The following is a 21,469-nucleotide window of genomic DNA, read 5'->3' as shown; positions in this document are numbered from 1 at the left end:
CCTTGCAGTAAAGTCTACTGCAGGGAAAATTTATGGGAAATAAATATATGTAACTGGAAAAAAGGAGAGCAAGAACAAGTGAGCAAGCACCAGCCCACTACAAATATTTTTTAGCAAGACAAATACTTAATTTGGCTTATGATCATGAAAGTCTTCAAACAGCAGTCTTTGAAGCAGCTTTGATTTCCAGAGAACCATTAGCTTATCTTCCCTTTCACCCAGGCCACTGTCCTCAAGTCCCACCACTTCGACACCGTCCCAAGTCATTCCTTCCTGTGGGCTGCTCTCCCCTCTGCCGCTTCTGCCAAACTTCGTCCACAGTGTGAAACATAAGGAAGACGAAGACATACAAATGTCTCTCCTCCCCAAATCCAACCCCTTCTTCTATCTCTCTTATTCATCTTTCGCTGTTATCTACTTAACACGCTTTGTTAAAAGGAAGGGAAGGGACCCACTTCTCACTGGACCACACAATCCAATGTCTGACACACAATAGCTATTAACCCCCAAATACTAACTGAATTGAACTGAATTTTTAGGTCCCCAAATGCCCAGATGACTTTCTCAGTGGAGCTACATTTGACTATGGAAATTTACATGCATTAAAGTAATACAAGCTTTAAAATGTTCTGTCCACCGGTTCTGGCAAAGAAAGTAAAGACTACTTTCAGCTTACAAGGGCAGGGGATTTGTGTCTCTCTGATAATGAGCCTTTTTCCTTAACAACTCCCTCACATCGTCAAATTCACGCTGAATTCCCAGTGTACAAAAATTAACCATGGAGAGACGATTTAGAGGTTGAACTTAAAAAAAAAACCCCTGTTCCTTTCTATGAAGTGTCTTACACCAACTGTTCTAAATTGATGAGGGGTAACTTCTCTGGAATTCAGTAACCCAAAGCACATCTTAGCCTGATTCTCTGGCATTGTTTCCAAACATTCTGCATAAATATAATCTATCTTTATATTTCACGGGAAAATTTTAAAGTGCTTCACAAATAACAGATAGCAGAATACAGATCACCAAGCTTCTGTTTGATGAATGTTCTTCTTGAGCAGGTCCAGGGCGTGGACCCTGGTCTGCCTCTGTGAATAGTTTACAAACACGATACTGCCCTGTCACTCATAGGGAGCTGTTCAAGTGAAGGGTGAGACAGATGTGGGACTGAGGTGTGGCCCTCTGACTCATCCAACACTGTGCCCTCTGGATCTGCTTTGTATTTTTCAGAACTGAAAGCCCAAGCCTCTGGTATTCCAGGAAGCTTGTAACTGTATTTATTATGGGATGTGGAAGCCGACCACAAAGACACTACCACAAGGGTTGCTGCCTGGTGAACCACACAGAACTTTGCATGCCTGCTCAGCTGGCTTACTAGGCAGTGATCCTGCTTCTGACAGCAACGCCCAGCCTCAGGCTCTTGCTTATCTTGGTTGATGTAAGTTTACGCATAATGACTTAAAAAAAAAGAAACATGAAAACTATTGAAAAACTTTTTAGAAAGTATTAAATACCTATTTGTGCTTCTGGACAGTCTTCCTGCATTTCTAGGACTTCAACAGTCTCAGGAGCTGGTGTTTCAGGAACTTGCAAAAATTCCATTCTCCAAAACTGAATTTAAGTAAGTATGGAAATGAAAAACAGTTGAACTGATTACAGAAACAATTTACCAGTTACTGGATGAAGATTGGTTCGCAGGGTTAAACAGATAACTTAATTCCTATTATTGTGTATAGTTAATTTCCCTGTATCTTGAAAAATGTGGCAGGGACTGCTTACAAATAAACAGTTCTCCCCAAACCGTGTTCCATGAGATATGAGTGGGTGTTTCATGGTCGACAGAAAAGGACTGGGGTCAAAGAGATTTCAAAAACATAGTTCAACTAAGTACACGTCTTTGGTTCTGACAAAGAACCTTGCATATACTAACATATACTCTAGATCTCCAAGAAGGCATACAGGAAGCAGGATCCCCAGACATATTTGGCTACGGAGCTCTTCACGATGCCCCACAGATGGGGTAATGTGGAATGCTGCTCTGCAGACTTTAGGGTGTGCCTGCTGTCTGAGGTGCAGGGTGTGGCGTGGGATTGGCCGATGGCCTCATCGTTGCTCAGCATGTGACTGTGATTACAAGGGCAGCAGCCAGCTGCTCTCTGCTTTTATAGAGTGCAATTAATGAAGAAAGACACAAAGAAAAATCTCCCGAGAGAAAAACCCAAATATTAGAACAGGCTACAAAGGTAAATACTCTGTGGATTTCATTTTCGGTAGAGGCCCAAGGCATGAAAACTAAGAAAAGGATAAAGTATCTAGGATTCAGGTGAAATCATACAGGATCCTAGACAGGGAATGAATGGATGACCTGAGGCCCCTGGAAGCATTTTCTAGCTCAGTGATTCTCTGTAGAGGAGACACAGTCCCCGTTTTCCCTAAGAAGCCGTTTGACAAGCTAAAAAGCCAATACTTATGCAAGTGACATTTTTAGCAATCCCGAGGTGACATGGAAATCGTGTTTAAGTGATCTGCTTGTGTCAAGCTGTCAAGTGGTTAGCGGCACTAATAGATCTACTTAATGGGAAGAAAAGAAGCTGAGTCACTGATGTTCTCTGCGTCTGATAACCCAATGGACAATGTTTCTTTGCATCTGAGTGAGAGTTTGCTGAGCAATACGACAACCTCCAGGTGTCCTTCAACTGTGGACAGCTTCAGAAGTTTCAGGTGAACCACGGCAGCAAATACTCTAATGCATTTCCTCACGGCCGACTTACCCGGACCACACCGTCTGAGTGTCCTGTGACTATGACATTCTGTGTGTCCCACTCGTTCATCTCCGACACGCAGCAGCAGATGATCTGCTGGCTCCTGCCTGTGAATGTGTTCACACTCACGACAGGGTTCCCATTGATGCTCCACACATGGATGTACGTGCCAGCGCAGGACACAATGTCCCCCTGAGAAGGTGAAGAGAAACTTCACTCACTCCAGATTACATTCTAATTTCAGAAGCAAACTGAATCCTTGGCTTTGCTCTTTGGAACCCTCTCAGTCCTCTGACTAGTGACTGGGGAATTTCTGAGGTAGACAGGAATCCAGTGCTTGCTGACTTAAAAAACAGAGGCCTCTTTAAGAATCTAAGGTTGCATGGAGGCTGCGGCTGAGGTGATCTCGCGTGGAGATGGGGCAGGAGCCCTTCCACGCTCCCAGCCTATGCCCCGACGCAGTGCTGAGCCCCGCTTCATTCCAAGTCAAAGCTACCTGTAATCTGAGGGTTGATGAACTGCTCTTTTTCCTCCCAGTATTTACAAAATCTATTTATACCTTCCACTGAGAGGTAGGAATCCACTTAGTTTTATCAAATGAGCCAAATCACCAAAACCATAGGGTAGAAGAGAAATCTGTCAGTCCATGTACAGCTGTAACTCTCTCCAATAAGTGCAAAGATGAAATCCTGGTAACACCGTAACACCCTATTAAAAAATTTGTTATTCACAATAAGAGTGGGGGAATGAGGAAAAAAAGAAGAAAACTAGTATATAGGTCATTTCTTGGCAAACTGAATAAACCCTAAGAACTCTCTCAGCTGATAGCTCAGGTTTTCATGAGTTCTAAAGATGGGAAAAAAACTAACCTTTTCCTTCAAATTCTACCAGGTTGGGGGGAATACAACCTGGTGAGAATACTATCCACTACTGTTAAAGGAAATAAGACACTTCCTGAAGCATCTACTCTGTGTCAGTTAGTGTGGTGGACCCTTTAGACATCCCAAAACTTATTCACCATCTCATGCGGCCTCCCTTACCCCTGAGACAGCCTGACTGGCCTGATGCTAGGTAGTGACTTCAGAAATGATTCGGTGAGTTTCAGTACATGTAGTAGGCACATGAGAACCTACAGAAATTGGCAGATGGTCATCAAAAGCAGAGGGAAGTTAGACACTGAACAGCAGTGCTAACACAAGAAAGAAGGTAAAGGGGAGGCAGGGGTGGCATGATAAGGCGGCCTGGGGCTTTTCCAAACCACTGTCTGTGCTGGTCTTGCTACTGTTTTCTCCCCCCGCCCCCACCCCACCCCCCTCCTCCCTCTGCCCTTAGTCTACCAAGGTGGCAAGAAGCAAACCAAAACCCAAACAAAAATAATACTTAGCAAAGCACTGCTGTGTCTACCTCTGTATCAGCCCTGAACCACCTCTGACAATGCGTGTCAGCAGCTGAATTTTAATCAATGGCCTCAGTCTCTGCAGGAGACAGGAGAGAGCCACTCCACGGTGCACTATGCAAGACCTTCTGCAATTACTCCAGGGTGCCTCCATTAGAGCAAACCCTGTGCTTATGAGGGCTGAGAGTAAGAAGAAGAATCAAGGGCAGCTGCAATGTAGCTTACGCCCAAAGTGCAGAATGAAGTAAAGTAGGCTTGACAATGGCTGAAAAAACATAACAAACAGAAATCTTTTCATGAGTTATGAAGAGATTACAAAAGCATCTTAAAAGGGAAAAATCAAACACATCCATAGTGTCCGCAGCAACTACTGCAATCCAATGGGTGTATGCTGGCTCAAATAACAACTAACGATAAATAAAATTGTCAGCATTTGAGTTAAGAACAACCCCAAAACAGAGTGCTTGAAATAGTACAATTAAGCATTTGACTCAGAGCAACACAGCGGGGATCAGAGTGGTTCCGTTGCACTGACATTTCCATAAACCTCTTACGTGCACTCGTAGGACCAACCCAAGGTGCTGTTCTAAAGACATTTTAAGCCTTTCAAATATACCAGAAGCAAATTTGACTCTTTTTCCCCACACGCTCCCACTCATTCCCAACTCTGATTACTCTTATTATTATGAGACATTCCAAGTGCCATTAACTAGAACTGAGTTAACTTCCCTTTTCCTTTGAATGACTACAAGGTATCTGACTAAAAGCATAGTACTTAGCATCTTCTGGTAGAAATTAAAGATGTAGCCTCCCTCAAAAGGAAAGCTGCCTGTGGGTGATGATACGACATGGCTAGAACTACTCTGCGTCATGTAGGATGATCCCAGGCAGGGCTAAGGGGAAGAGTTGGAATGGATATTTAGAACTAAGAAGTGATGAGGCTGTGGGGGAGCTGGTTGATTTGCAAGACTGATCTGCCTATGTGATCATCTGTCCCTTGGACACAGAGACCTCAGTCTCTCAAAACCTATCATTAGCATCCCCTGTTTACCAATACGACTTGCAATGACTATCCTCCCCTCCCTGCTCAGTCTGCATGGGGGGTTTCTACACCAGTGCATTTATTTTCTTCTGATTCACTGTATTTTTGAAAAAAGATAATTTCTTTGATAACTTTGGAATCTGTTTAGAAAACAGTTTTACAAGAATTTTTCTCTTGTTTGGGTACCCAAATGTTACTCTTTTCACTTTATATAATAATTACTTTGAGTATACTTCATAAAACTTCAACAATTTTGACAAATCCCACAAATTCCTCACCTTAAAAAAAAGCGTATTCTAGAATGTTTAATTTTGTAATAAATCTTGCTCTTTAAAGTATGTTGCAGTGACTGGATTTGAAGACAAAATTGCTCTCTGGGGTACAAACTTTAATATCCATTCGCTTTTGCAAACAACATCTAAAACAAGTAGCTTTTATAAAATGCATGCCTATCAACTTAGAAAACAGAGTCATTTTTTATTTATGTAGGCCAGAGCTATTTGTCTTCCTACATATAAACCAAGTGGCCAATTTACTACTTACTGTTAATTCATTGATACAGAGAGCAGAAACGGGAGCCCGATGGCCTCGGAGCTGGGTTAGGAACGACAGTTTGTTCAGATCCCAAATGATGCAGGTTCGGTCACGGGACCCGCTGACGATGATGTGATAGGCTAATGATGCGGTGGCACAGGTGACAGTATCAGTGTGGCCAAGTAAGGCCTAAAAGGAGAACAGACAAAACCAGGCTGACCACAGTGGCAGTGCTCCTCACGGGACTCCAGGAGAGCCGGACGCACTGGGAGCTGACAGGTGCACGTACTGGGAGGGGGTGCCTTGCATAGCAGTATCTGGAAGGTCTTCATTCTCTTCTTGCCACTGTCCCTGCCTCATCCCACCAGGGGGAAGGGAGAAGTCTGGAGGACTCTGGAGGCTCTAATCTCCATTTTTATATTACTTCTCTCCTGGACTCGGGCCAGTACCTTAGAAGGAAAGGAGAATGGCAACTGCAACCCAGCTGGGGTTTCTTCATACCTTTTACACATGGAGATGTATCGATTATGGCCCCCAAATTCAGAATTTAAACTCAGAATCTATTCTTTTGTGCCATCAACTCCTCTAAGTCCATTCTAAGGAACTACAATTGGATGGATTTTTAAAAATCCTAGTGCATGGGTGTAGTACGTGGTCCCAGAAAGATACAGGAAAATGCAGTCCTGATGTGTCTGCTGAGCGTCTGTTACTGAACTGGAGACACCTGGACATCTCCTGTGCCTGAGAGGGACCCCTTCTTCAAACTAGAATAAAAGCTTCTCTTTTGCTGGAATATGAAGAGAAACAGGATCCAGGGAAATGGCAACGTAGGAAAATAAACATTTTGAAGGAAAAGATTCAGATTACTGTTACGAATTCCTGAGTATTTACTATTTACTTAATGAGCTGGCTTAAAATTTTGGTGATGCAGACACCCTTACTGTATACTTAGCAAACGCCAGAAGGCTGTTTTAAGTAAGAAGTACTTTCTACTGAGGGGTTACAGGCACACTAGCTTTGAAGTCCATTTTCTAAACTGAAAACACTGGAAGCAGGAGCGTTTGGATCAGCAAACTGCACTGTCAGCCTTTTACCTGTTCACGTCGAGACCATGTCTCTTATGGGCTTCCCTTTTTTTTTTTTTTAAATCTTTTTTGTCTTTTTTTGCGGTACGCGGGCCTCTCACTGTTGTGGCCTCTCCCGCTGCGGAGCACAGGCTCCAGATGCACAGGCCCACGTACCGCAAAAAAAAAAAAAAGAAAGCTTGGGGCTTCCCTGGTGGCAGAGTGGTTGGGAATCCGCCTGTCAATGCAGGGCACACGGGTTTGGGCCCTGGCCTGGGAAGATCCCACATGCCGCAGAGCTGCTAAGCCCGTGTGCCACAACTACTGAGCCTGCGCTCTAGAGCCCACGTGCCACAACTACTGAGCCCACGTGCCACAACTACTGAGCCCTTGCACCACAACTACTGAGGCCCGTGCACCACAACTACTGAGGCCCGCGCACCTAGGGCCCGTGCTACACAACAAGAGAGGCCACCGCAGTGAAAGGCCCACACACCGCAACAAAGAGTAGCCCCCGCTCAATGCAACTAGAGAAAGCCTGAGTGCAGTGGCAAAGACCCAATGCAGCCATACATACATACATACATACGTACATACATACATAAGTAGAAACCTTTATGGTAAATTCACATATCAAATATTAAAAGATGATGGCTTAATTATAAAAGGATTCTTGCTTTGATTAAAAATTTATAATAGTACATAACAAGTGATCAAAAATATTTGTTAATAATATCATCAGTGTTTCTTCTGAATACATTCATGAGTTTGTCAGGTTCTTAAGCATTACGATAAATGAAGAAACAGAAAAACAAAAGAATCAAAGATTGAATGGTCTAGATGAATGAAAATCATCCAAAAGAAGTTATTATGAATCAATAGCAAATATAACTTGGTTTGCAAAAATTTAACCTACATATAACTTCTGAGAAACATTTATATTACTTAAATATATTAAAAAAATATCACCTAAAGACAACTTACTTCAGATTTTTAAAAAGGACAGCTTGGATCATTTTCAGAAATAGTATCTTCTGATTTCATTTCCTTTTTAAATTATTTATTTATTTATGCAGTATGCGGGCCTCTCACCATTGTGGCCTCTCCCGTTTTGGAGCACAGGCTCCGGACGCGCAGGCTCAGTGGCCATGGCTCACGGGCCCAGCCTCTCCGCGGCATGCGGGATCCTCCCGGACCGGGGCACGAACCCGCGTCCCCTGCATCGGCAGGCAGACTCAACTACTGCACCACTAGGGAAGCCCCATTTCCTTTTTTTAAGACCCACTTCTAGCAAAAGAACATACAGTGTTTGCTTTTGTCCATTTATGTCTAAATCACCTTGGAATTAACGACAGTTTTCAGTTTCTCTAGAGTGTGGGCAGCTGGGATGGACTGTTACCTGTTTGAGAGTGAGGGTCTTAGCCTTTTCTTTTGAGGCACCCATCTCCCACACACACACGACCGTGCTTGTTCCACCTGTGATGACCAGCTTGGGGTTGGGGCAGATTGCACAGAGAATCTGGGCCCACTCTGACAAACATTCATAAACTGTCACTACCTGTGAAATAGAACAGATGTGAGACACGCATGCCATTAAGCACTACAAACTCCTGGGACAGAACGAGCATACCAAGCAAAGGAGAACCTCTATGTAGGTCCCCCCCAGGCAAATAGCTGCGCATGTGCTGGGCTGGCTTCAGCTTAGCAACACTTTACTGAAACTCTACTCTGAACTCCTCCCTACAGCCTCCCAACTATAGTTGCTGTTAAAAACCATAATAAGAACTTTGCTCATAATGGGGGTCTCCAGTTTCTCCAGTCTGGGAAAATGACGTTCAGATTGTGTGATGCTCTGTGAGATGCAGGGGGTGATCTGGTGAAAGGATGCGTCTGCTGGAGCCAGGTAGAATGTAAAAGGAAAGCATGAGTGCTGCTGTTCATGAGAGCGTGACTAAATAGAACTGTTACTGACTTGCACAGACTATGCCCCTCGTGCGTTCAGGAGAGGACTGTCAAGGGCAAACAGAGGGCACCAAAGGATCACTACATGCTGCCTCTCCAAGAGATGCTTATGGGACTCAAAACAGTAGCTGCTGCTTCTTGGGGGAAGGGGGGCAGGTATTCTGCCAGCCATTTAAGAGTAGTGAAATGATTAGAGGGCCGGATGGTGACTCAAAAGGAAGCTCTTCTGGTTGGCAGAAATATTAAATACCTGGTTGGCTAGGACCTCCTGGAGGAATTCTTTGAGTGGGGGGAAATTGCTAGCCCCTAGTACACAACCTTTCAAGAGAGGCTTTTCTGCAGGAAACATGACTTGTCCACTAGCTCCTTTATCCTGATCTGATGCAGTGAAGCTCTCCTTTCCTCTGGGCTGTGGAGAAACAGCTGAGAAGCCCTTGGCCTGAGCTCTCCCCATCCCCATTTAAGCAGGATATCCAGACCACGGAAGAGCAACATTAAATGAGCGAGCCAAGAAACAATGCAAACCTTGTCTGACTCATAGGTTCCTAGCCTGCAGCTGAGGTCTGCGTAGCCCCATGCAAAAGTTTTGTTCCAGGTTGGTGGGATGAGAACCTTATTCTGTTCTACTGCAAGAATGCCTTTGTCTGTGCAGACGATTTGTCCCACAGGCTCTTTGAGTTCTATAAAAAACAATCAACACATTAGAACAAGGACAGGGAAAACTAACTTCATTATCCCATAGGGGATGGTAAAGGGATCTCAAATATTCATACAAATGAAGCATCTTGACACCTACATTAATAAAAAATGACCTTAGAAGTAAGTAGGGCTTGCATTTTGAGTCTTCTGCAGACCTGCTGGGCGGACATCGACCCTGACTGGTGTCTCCAGTCTGCCTGTTTCTGGACACTTGCTTGGGTTTGGTTCCCAGCCATCAGGCCCGCCTTCTTGATCTTCAGGACTGCCAGAGTGATGTGGGATGCTCCCCAGAATGCTGTACAGACCGTCAATCAACCTAGGCCTTCAGGACCTCCCAGCCTGAAGCTTCTTGAAGGAAGGCTGTGACGTTCCCCAAGAAGCCCGACTCTGCCAGAGGACTCTGCCGACTGACCACACCAGTGTTCCACAACCATCTCTGGGCAGTGGCTGGAGCTGGCATGGGGCAGAGTCTCTGGAATGAGACAAATGGCAGAGAGCTTGTAGCCAATCCAATTAACCAGACTTTGATGCTCCAAGTTTTGGATTTAAGTGACAACTTCAAGACTCTGTAAACCAGTTTTTCATTCTAAGTGAAACGGAGAAGAACCCTGTGGTCCTTGCCCCCCATGTCCTCTGCCTGCCTTTTGTCTGTGGAAAAACTTTAGCCAAAGAATAAGTTTAATCAGAGAAGTGAGAAAATACAGAAGCAAAGGAAAACAGTCAAAGGAAACCAAATAATAATAGTCTAGTCATTAAGCATAGTCAAGGACCTTTAGTTCCTCCTCAAGGGCTCTAGATAATGTTCTGAGCTGTGTCCTGTGAGCTGTCTTGTAGATACTGAAACCCACACCCAGTGGAAGAAGTTAACTACACGATGACCAGACTGTAGCCATGACGTAAGCTGCCAAAATTTTGAGAACTGGCCCCAAGGAAACGGGAACAAACCAACCTTGGAACTGAACTGATTAACTGTACTTAAAACAATCAAGATGATGCTGGTCAGACCACTGCACAAGCAATTTCAAGATGACTGTCAGAGCTGACTGTGCTATTTCTGCATGTAGTCCCCTCCCTCCATCTACAAAAGCTCTTGCCCACTGGTTGTCAGTGCCGGGGTTGGGGGGTTGCCTTTGGACAGGAGTCCCCCCCGGGTCCCCACAGTTGCTGGCATCCAAAATAAAGTAAACTTCCCTTTCCACCAACCTTGCCTCTTTATTGGCTTTTGAGAGGCGAGCAGCTGGACCCCACTTTCGGTTACACAAGGGAAAAAAAATCTACTTGGAAAAGTAATTTAAGATAACTTAAGATAACATTAGATAAAAGACAGAGGCTTTTAGTTGGCATATTAAAAGCGTAGTCTTCTTACTGCTCTAAATTGGTGGAACGTGTGTAAATGAAGATGACAGAAGTTTTTCTACAGGTAGAATATAAAGTTGAACTATAAGGTTTGGTATATTAGAGTTTTTACTATCCTACCAGAGAGGAGAAACTTGTTGGGTTCTTTTTGATGCAAAATCCAATAGGCCCAAAGAAGAAAACAGAAAAGGAAAAAGAGAATCTAACAAGTATTTGGTGATTTACCACTTATTACAAATTATGCTATTGTTGAGAAGCAAATTTATTATTCCTAAACTAGGATTATTAAATATTCCCACAGAATCATGAATCAAAAGCTTATTTCCTGCCATTTTACCTTTTACAGGTGTTAGAGAAGGCCTCAAGTTGTCTAGATGATGAAAAAAGATCTTGTCACTGGTAGATCCTGGTGGGACCAAGATCCCTGCATTGTCTCCGTTGAGTCGACTCCTGACTCGCTTCGGTGGATGAGGTTTTTTAAATAACTGGTATGAGAGATAATGACACATTTTATACCGAAGCTAACATTTATTAAGCCCTTTTATATGCCAAGTATTTTGTTGTTATTTCACTTAAGCTTCACAACAACCATTAGGTATCACATTATCACATTTGACACTGGAGGAAAGAAATTTAAAAAGGCTCAGAAGGTTGCCAGAGACCTCATGCCGCAGTCAGTGGGGACAGGACTCCTACACAAAACCTTGGGTTACCAGCATGCTCTATGCTACACTGAGCTCATAAGAATTTTTCAAAAGGAAATTAATCTCCTCAAATGATAGTAGGTTGACAACTATTTTCCAGTGATGTTTAAAAATTAACCAATTTCTTAGAACGCGATACCATTCTGTGCCACTGAGGGCAGGCAGCCATTCTCTCTAACCGGGTTACTTCTGGCTCCAACATGGGCTTTCTGTATGTGACATCATTTCTGTATCGTTTAGGTGCTACTAATTTGCTGACAGTGTGAGCATTGTTGTCTTCTTTTTACTTTGCAATGTTGTAAAGGAAAAAAAGAAAAGAAGATCTTTGGCATTTCTGTTCAGTATTTCTAAAGAACTGAAAAGTCTTAATATACATTTAAGATAACTGTTCTTAAAATACCATAGATCGGGCTTCCCTGGTGGCGCAGTGGTTGAGAGTCCGCCTGCCGATGCAGGGGACAGGGGTTCGTGCCCCGGTCTGGGAAGATCCCACACGCCGCGGAGCGGCTAGGCCCATGAGCCATGGCTGCTGGGCCTGCGTGCCTGGAGCCTGTGCTCTGCAATGGGAGAGGCCGCAGCAGTGAGAGGCCCGCGTACCGCAAAAAAAAAAAAAAGAAAAAAAAATACCATAGATCATCAAAATAGGCAGACTCTTTTTTGATGGACAACTGATATTTGAAGAAGTTATCTGTAAAACCTTAGATGAAATGAGATTTAAGATGACTACAACACCATCACACTCTGTGAATTTGACATTCTGGATTTCCAGGAGAAGTAATAGAAAAAAATGCTTTGTATAGAGAAAGATATACATTTTAGGCTCCCAAAACTTTAAACATATAACTCCCATTTTATCTACATACAGGGCTTAGGATCAGGGTTCTGCTATTTCTCATAAGTGATAATAATGAGATAAGACTCTGAAGTTCTATAAAAAGACTCACATACTTTAAAGCATGTTCATGAAAGAACATTTACCGAAGAACTTTACAAGGAGCTGAGGACAGAGCAGGCCAGGCTAGCGTATATAAGGATATATCAATATGGTGATCACAAAGCTTAGCTGTTTCTAGGATGGTTACACTTGGAAGTACTCTCTATTAGTTCCTGCAATGTCCTACAAATATGTTAGTATCCTAACTCTTCTATCTCCCAGACTATTTGTCTCTTAAACTCAAAAGTGGAACAAAAATCCTGCAACAGTGTATGTGTCTAGATTTTTTTGTTCAGAGTATTTGTTTCCCAGAAGGTATGAAACACGGTTCCCGCACTTGTAACCCTCAAAAAATGGCTAAGGTTCTTCTGCTATGATTAGAGTTTATCAACAAGCATTTCACTTTAAAAGTAAACATGGTTCCTGCATTGGGGAATCAGATTACACTGTAAGTGGTGCAGTTACAGGGTGTCCCGCTGTCTATCATGGCTTTTCCACGAACAAAGACTTGCCATTGTTCTGTGTTTCCAACTGTCAACCCCGGAAACCTCAAAGTTGGTTAACCTAAGAAAAGGGATTCCAGGAGAGATGTCTGAAGCAGGAACAAAGAAGGGTAGCCAGGGCCAAAATGCAGAGGCCAGGGCACTAGGGAAAAGGTGGTGGTCTAAACGGGCGGCAGAGCTAGCCTTCTCCACTGTGCTGCAGTTTCTTCTGGTGCACCCTGCCCTCCTGGTGTGCCTGAGACAATGAGGATGGAGGAAGGGACGAACTCCCTTAACAGAGGTTCGCTCATTGCCCAAGGTGAGAGATCTACAGCATCTGGGTGCTGAGAGGGTCTGGGTCTTCCTCGCCAGGTTCCAGATAGTGGTTGGAGCAGCTGGTGCAGGGCCGGGCCTAGGCGTTACCATGGTGTGCACTCTCACACCCCAGCACCTGTCAGACCTACACCAATAATCAAATCCAAACCGCTCCTATCTGTCTGTTCCCTGAACCACTGTGAGAGCTTCCTGCTCCTCATTTGGCTCCCCTACAGCATGTGCATGTGTAAGATTGTGACCAGAGGGATCTCTAAAGTCTAAATATGACTTTATATGACAATGCTTAAAGTCAGCATTGGTTTTTTACTGGCCGTGGGATGAAACCCCATCTCTGTGTATCCTGTGGCCTCCAAGGCCACATCTGCTTCCCTGACCATGCTCTTCCCGTCTTCCTGCCAGGAATTGTGTGGGTAAGCACTAGCCTGTGAGGAAAACTGCTCTTTGACCAGCAAAGTTTCTGTTTATCTAGACTGTAAAAGGGAGGAGAAAGTAATAATCTAGGGACCTACTGAAACTATTGGGTGATATTTACGGTTCTTAATTAAAAACTCTGTCTAAACTTAATTATTATATGGTCATCTACCATCTATAGAAATATTACAGAGCTTAAAAAAAGTAACAGAAAATATCAGTGATAAGGAAAAAACATCCATACCTGTTTAGGGATCTGACCAAAGTTATTAATGAACCCTATGGTGGCTGTCTCCTTTAGTGGGTCATTTATGTTGTAGATATCCACTTGACCCTCGTAAAAAAGATGATGGAAGACATTTACAGCTTCTACTGCAGCAGGACCTTGCTGTTTATAGCCGAAGATTAAGTCAATCCACTCATGCAGATGGGCACTCACATAGTCACATTCCAAAGCCTGTAATTTCAAAACACAGGTTCAGTCGCTGGCTGGCTTTTATTACTTCCTTAGAAAATAAAAGAATTCATCAGTGGTCTATAGGAACCAGAATAACTAAAATTCATACGAACAACATTAGTAACTTAAACACATGGGGGATACATTGCTCAAGGTCTTCTCTTTGTACTGTGGTCAGTGACCCAGTGAGATCTCAGTTCAACTGTAGAGCGTACTGCCATTACCTCACGGTGCACTCGGATGAATTCTCGTGGGTCCCCTTTCGCCCAGGGTGGAAGGATAACATCTCCAAGCTTGGTGCCATTTTGTTTACAACCTGTGTAATTGGATATATTAAAAAGAAAATAAAAGAATGAGAAAAATAGTAAAGTAACAGAGAAATAGTGGGTTAGTTTCATTACCAGGACTATAAAATTTTACCACAGAAAGGACCCTCAGAGATATCTACTCTGGTATTTCCCCAAGACGACTCCTCCGAGCACTCCCTCAGAGAAATTAACTGAGTGTCAGCAAAACTGAGGGGCTCCCGCTGTCAAATGACTTCAGGGAATGCTGAGCTATGCAAGCTTAAACATGTTTCTTTCCTGCAAGACTCCTTGGAGGCACTGCTCTTCTCTAGGAAGGACATTAGATACAACATTTCTGAAACTTAATTGAGGACAGGAATGAAACATTTTATGGGTCTACTGTTTTGAGTTTGGAAAAACTGCTCAAATCAATTTTTAAGCCCCTTAAGACCACTCATTTGTAAGACCATTAGCAATTTCTCAAAAACTGTTCATTTAGGCTTTTCCAGAATGCTTTAAGCTTGGTGAGTCAATAGCAGTTACCTAGTACTGAATTTCTTGTCTGGTCTGCCATTCACATGGAAGAGGTTATTGAAAGGATATCTAACTCCTCAGCCATTTTCAGTCTGAATGCTCTCTTGGCTTAAGGGAAAATAAAAGTACCACAGTCTCCTAGAAATATTTGCAATACATGTGTTCACTCATATTTCTGATTCTTAAATTCTTGAGAGAGCTCTGTAGAACCCACATGTATTTTGCTGTAAGGATTCTCATTAATAAAATAAAATAAAATCTGAAACAATATAACTTTTGGCTGTTATATCATTTAACAGAAAAAAAATTGGGGGAAGACTATGTGGCTACGGGGGGAGTTTTAATAATTTATAACAAAGTAATATTTATTCCACGTAAACTGTTATTTTAAGTCATAGCCAGATAATCTCTAAAATATTAAAGAAACCGTTTGCTATGAAATCTATTGACAACAAAACACATTAAATGGGACTGGCATCTGAGGAAATAGGTTTTTTTCTTCTTTTCGAAATAACATCAAAAAGTTAATTTTAGCTTACAGAGTTTTCCTAGGCACAAATCAGACGGTCACTGTAAAAAAATGACTCTATAAATAATGTTGACTCATTAGCTTAATGGCAGATGGTTAGATAAAAAGCTGAATTATAAATTTTCATAGGGAAGTACAATTGTTCACATTTTAGAACACAAAAGGCAGTTTCCAAGTAAGGGCCAGTAAAAATATTTCCTTTAGAAATAATCTTGTTTTCATCATTGCAATTTGATGGCTTCTTTACAATGTGATATAAGTGAGAGATACAAAAATCAGTTTATTGTTTAAAGGAATGTCTTGACTTAGTTGGAAAAATTACCATATAACTTAAAAAAAAATAAAACAATCAAGTTATTACAGCCCCTCCCCTCTCTCTCAGGCCCTTACCCCACCTTCCTTGAAATGCCCTCTAGGCCTACAAGAATAAGAAGCAAGTAATAATTTTTTTTGATAAAAAGAAGCAAGTAATAATCCCCAGGCTACCTGAGATATAATCTACTTTTCAAAATTTTGCTCATAATCCCTAAATACTGTGTGATATAAGTTTATTTTACCAGCACTATCTATAATTTAAAAATGTCATTTAAAGGGAACAGTCTGTAGAAAAGTCTTGGTCTGATTCTGCTACTCTGCAGTTCCCCTCCATGTATATCCAAGGGTACAAAGATAAGAAGACCAGACAAAAAAACCTAATTGCTCCAGAGCCAGGGGAAAAAACCTAAGTGCTTTCTTTTATATCATTTACCATCTTTTCTGGGTGGAGAGATCAACAGTGTTTTGTTTGATTTTCTTTATATTGAGGTAAAGTTCACATAACATAAAATCAACCTTTTTTTTTTTTTCCTGTATGCGGGCCTCTCACTGTTGTGGCCTCTCCCGTTGTGGAGCACAGGCTCCGGATGCGCAAGCTCAGCGGCCATGGCTCACGGCCCCAGCCGCTCTGCGGCATGTGGGATCTTCCCGGAACGGGGCACGAACCCGTGTCGCCTGCATCGGCAGGCGGACTCTCAACCACTGCGCCACCAGGGAAGCCCAAAATCAACCATTTTAAAGTGAACAATTCAGTGGCATTTCGTACGTTCACAATATTGTGCAACTACCATTTCTATCTAGTCCTAAAACATTTTCATCACATCAAAAAGAAATCTTAGGGCTTCCCTGGTGGCGCAGTGGTTGAGGGTCCGCCTGCCGATGCAGGGGACAGGGGTTTGTGCCCCGGTCCGGGAAGATCCCACATGCCGCGGAGCAGCTGGGCCCGTGAGCCATGGCCGCTGGGCCTGTGTGTCCGGAGCCTGTGCTCCGCAATGGGAGAGGCCGCAACAGTGAGAGGCCCGCGTACCACAAAAAAAAAAAAAAGAAATCTTAAAAGAATCAAACAGTTGTTCCCCATTCCTCCCCACCCCTGCTCCCATTCCCTGGTAACCACCAATCTGTGTTCTGTCTCTCTAGATTTACCTATTCTGGACATTCCATGTAAGTGGAAATCATACATTATGTGACCTTTTGTGTCTGGCTTCTTTTACTTGGTGCAATGTTTTTGAGGTTCATCCATGTTGTAGCATTTATCATTATTTCATACCATTTTATGGCTGAATAATATTCCATTATATGTATATTCCACAATTTGTTTATCCATTGATAGGCATGTGGGCTGTTTCTGCCATCTGGCTATTCTGAATAATGCTGCAATGAATGTGCATGTACAGGTCTTTGTTTAAGTCCCTGTTTTCAGTTCTTCTGGACAGTTCTTGGAGTGGATTTGCTTGGTCATATGGCAATTCAACATTTCCTACCAAACTGCTTCCCACAGTGCCAAACCATTTTACATTCTGACAAGAAACATACAAAGGTTCTACTTTCTCCATATCCTCACTAGCCCTTGTCATCTTCTGTTTGTGTGTTTTTTTTTCATCACAGCCACCCTAGTGAATGTGAAGTGGTACCTCACTGTGGTTTTGACATGCATTTCCTTAATGACTAATGATCTTTTCGTATGCTTATTGGCCATTTGTATAACTTCTTTGGAGAAATGGCTATTCAGGTCTTTTGCCCTTTTGCTTAACCTATTGCTGTTAAGTTGTAAGAGTTCTTTATATTCTGAATGTTAGACCCTTATAAGATACATCATTTGCAAATATTTTCTTGCATTCTGTAGGTTTTCTTCATAATGCCCTTGGATGCAGAAGTTTTAAATTTTGATAAAGTCCAATTTATCTTTTTTTGTTGCTTTTGCTTATGCTGTTGATCCAAATCCAAGATCATGAGGATTTACCCCTATGTTTTCTTTTGAGTTTTATAGCTTTAGCTCTTACATGCAAATAGTGTTTTTTAACGTGTGTGATTTCAAGGAGGGAAGATGAAGGTGAGCATGACAAACATACATGACCTTTCTTTTATTTACTTATTTAAAAATAGATGATTTGGTTGGGTTTGTAAGTAGTCTGGCTAGAACATTTCTGCGACATAGATTATTATAACGGACTGTTTCTGGAATATTGAGGGTATCTCTTTCTTTCTGCACCTCTCCGTTATCTGTCTCTTTGAAAGTGATGTCCTTAGGGAAGAAAGTAGCATTCTCCAAAGGTGAATTATAAGTGAACATAATAAAACACTAACGTGCATTCATATTCAAATGCTGTGCACACATTTGTTGTTTTTCCCTGTTCACCATCTACTCTATTTCTTTGAGGAACTGCCACTCCCTTCGACTCTAAGTGTTAGAACTTGATGTCTTTAGCTGCTCAAGGGTGAGCTCCAGGCTCAATCAGAGGTAATGAGACTCAGTTTCAGGCCTTTTGCTGGGGTTATTGAGAGTCTTACTGCCTTTCCTATTGCACCTAGACCTACAATTTCACAAGGTTCAAGCTGCTGATGAACAATTAAATAAATAAAAATTATATTACAAAGAAAAAACACTCAAATATATTGGATATGAATATTCCTTGAATTTTCCATTAATGAATTTTATGAGGTAGTATAGTAATGGTTTATATGTTGAACTCTTAAATACAGTATGATACAGAGCATGAAAAAAGTATGAAAACAGAACAATATCTGGCACTAATATTCTAAAGTGAAACAACGGAATTTTGATATGTCGTAAAAATAAATATTCAGAAACATAGATCAGCAAACTGTCTTCCAAGAAACTGTAGCCAAGGTCAAATCTACTTCCTGAAACTGCTGGACAATATAAAGAGAGAAGAGTACCGAGGAAATTTCTCTCCTTTTTATAAGTGTTGATTTGGTTCTGTTTTTCTAGAAAATAGTACCCTAACAGGATGAAGAAAGGGATTTACCTAAAGTTATTCTGAAATTCTAACTTTAAATTTTATTAGCATGTAAGCTGAGAATGCTTCAGGCAATACAAAAGATTTAAACAATACATGAAAAATATGGATATGCCACTCTTGGCTGTGAGTTTCAATCATATTAACTTTCAAACAAAATTTCACCTCACCTTTGTTTTCACTGAAATAAATAATGATATTCTGACCATTAGATGTAATTTGTTAATTCTTAATTTTTCCCCAAACTATAGGTTTGAAACAGCTTATTTGGGGGCATAAATCTATTTTCCTTTGTTATATTTACTCTCATACACCCAGTTGTAATTAGCAGCAGCTAAACTCACAAGGAAATAGAAACCAAGCAGGAACCTGCAAGGCCTTCCCAAGAACAATACTCCCTTGCCCCCCAACATGTCCCCTGCCTCTTGTTTGCAGAAAAGCTTTAGCCTCCTAGGCCTACCCCAAGTTCCAAAGAGTAAATTTAATCAGAGAAGTAAGAAAATGCAGAAACAAAGGAAAACACTCAAGCAAGACAAAATAATATTAGTTTAGCCATAGAGCAAAGTCAAGGATCTTTAGTTCCTCCTCAAGGGCTACAGACAATATCCTGAGCCATGTCCTTGAGCTGTTTTGCAGATACTAAAACCCCTACCAGGTGGACAAAGTTAACTACACCAGCACACAGACCCCAGACCAGTTGGAACCAGAAGGTTGATGACTGATATTCCCGAAACATCACCCTGTTACCCTCACTGTCAACCAATCGTAGACTTGTGCACAAGCTGAATGCATATCATGTGACCCTCTCCCTCACACTTTTTAAAAACCCTCCTCTGAAAGCCATCACTGGGAAGTTCAGGCCTTTTCAGCATGAGCTGCCCATTCTCCTTGCTTGGCCCTGCAATAAGTGCTGTCCTTTCCCTTCACCATGACCAACCCAGTGTCAGTAGATTGGCTTTGCTGCATGTTGGGTGAGTGGATCCAAGTTTGGTCTGGAAACAAAATCTTTTCTTGTCAGTGTGTACTACAGACAATCGTCAGAAAACTGACTTATTTCTGTTGGTCTTTTCCTGGCTAACGATCCTAAGATAGTGCCATAGTGCTACATACCTAGATCAAAGTTGTTGGAATTGAACAGGAATTCTGGTAAGTAAAAAAATTCTGGGATAAGTTCCTTTACATCTGCCATGTTGTGCTTTGATGCTGAATACCAGGCCTCGCGTACACTGTGAAACATCCGGTCAGCCAGGTCAAAATGGCCTCCCTGTGGGCAGAACGAGAAGGCACCTTTCTGTTAGAGAACCACTCCCACCTCACAGCTTCCAAGTTCAAGGGCTTGAAACCCAAGTAAATATGTTTGATGACAACTCAATTTCCCATCATCCTATGTTAAATACACAAAATTTTAAATAATCACAGAAAGAAAATTAATCTAATTCTTTTTGGGGTACTCCTTACCAAGGGTGCTCTTGCTCTGTATCAAAGTGAAATCCAAGTACAAAGACTTTAAAAAGTCATTAAAAAAAAAGATCAGTTTTTAGAGAGGGCAAGACTATAAGGAAATTGAGGAGTTCCTCCATTGTTTGATAATGCTCTCCTAAAAAAAAAAGATTCTAATGTAGCCATCTACAGTTGGAAATATTCAGTTTATATATGTATTTGACTAATTTTATAAATTAACATGACATTCAGGTTCTCACACCAATGAGAATTAAGTGGAGAACTCGGAAGGTGATCAAAAAGTTATAGATTGATAAAACAAATTTAAATAGAAAAGGGATTTCTTTTGCTTACACAGCCTCACAGATAACACCACTCCCTTCCTCAGTCCAACTCCCTATGCTGCGTTTGAGTGAATACAGTGTGTTTGTCTTTACAATGACGTTCACTGTGTAAAAATGCTGAAGTCCATACAATGGCCACCAAGGCCTACCACCATCTGGCCCCTGCTACCTCTCTGACCTCATACCCTATTGCTTTCCCCTGCAGTCACTCTGCTCCAGACATACTGGCTTCCTTGCTGTTCCTCAAGCATCTCAGGGATATGCCTGACTCAGGGCCCCTCATAGGCCGTTCTCTCTGCCTGGAACATACTTTCTCCAGATATCTGCACCAGTAACTCCCTCACCTCCTTCAAGTTTCTGTTCAGATATCACCTTTTCAAGGAGACCTACTCTGACCATCATGTCCTCCTCCACCTCCCATTCCTGTACTTCCCATTCCGTTTCCCTGACCTACATTTTTCTGATAGCACTTATCACATTCTGAAACATTTTACAATATACTTATTTTGTTTGTCTGTCTCCCTCAACTAAAATATATAAATTCCATAAGGCAGGACTTTTGTCTTTATTCACTGATATCTCTAAGCACCTAGACCAGTGCCTGGAATACAGTAAGTATTCAACAAATATTTGCTGAATAAATGAAAGAGAATGTGGAGAAAGGCAATTATAATACAGAAGACAGCAAATGAGCTAGACAGTATTACTCTTTTTTAAATGTTTGTTGAATTCACCCAGTTAAGGCTGAATTCCATATACCTGGCTGGAAAGCATATGTTACTTGCTTATTTGACTAAAGGACCCTGGCACTTGTTTAGTGTAAACAAATTCTAGTTTATTTATCAATTTTGGTCCAGTGAAATTCCACTTTCACTATGTTTTGACTACTTTTGTGACTAAAAACTT

General features: G+C 41.9%; 1 protein-coding gene across 10 annotated transcripts in view; it reads right to left on the bottom strand.

Moving 5' to 3' along the window:
• Positions 1 to 21,469, bottom strand: part of WDFY3 (WD repeat and FYVE domain containing 3) — a 264,038-nt gene that overhangs the window by 9,505 nt on the left and 233,064 nt on the right. For 9 of the 10 annotated variants that reach the window (XM_027095853.1, XM_027095860.1, XM_027095857.1 and 6 more), the window contains 9 exons: positions 19,890 to 20,043; positions 14,361 to 14,452; positions 13,924 to 14,136; positions 11,150 to 11,297; positions 9,283 to 9,437; positions 8,195 to 8,353; positions 5,741 to 5,920; positions 2,769 to 2,951; positions 1,512 to 1,608 (listed from right to left, as the gene is read on the bottom strand). In XM_027095853.1, the coding sequence (XP_026951654.1) occupies positions 1,512 to 1,608; positions 2,769 to 2,951; positions 5,741 to 5,920; positions 8,195 to 8,353; positions 9,283 to 9,437; positions 11,150 to 11,297; positions 13,924 to 14,136; positions 14,361 to 14,452; positions 19,890 to 20,043 (1,381 nt within the window). The other variant, XM_027095864.1, reaches the window with a different exon arrangement.

The sequence above is a fragment of the Aethalodelphis obliquidens genome, unplaced genomic scaffold, assembly GCF_003676395.1.
Source record: "Aethalodelphis obliquidens isolate GAN/ISIS:26980383/991018 unplaced genomic scaffold, ASM367639v1 scaffold95, whole genome shotgun sequence".
Classification (NCBI taxonomy): domain Eukaryota; kingdom Metazoa; phylum Chordata; class Mammalia; order Artiodactyla; family Delphinidae; genus Aethalodelphis; species Aethalodelphis obliquidens.
Note: the sequence above shows the minus strand (reverse complement) of the source record. Positions and strands in the feature narration are given on the sequence as shown.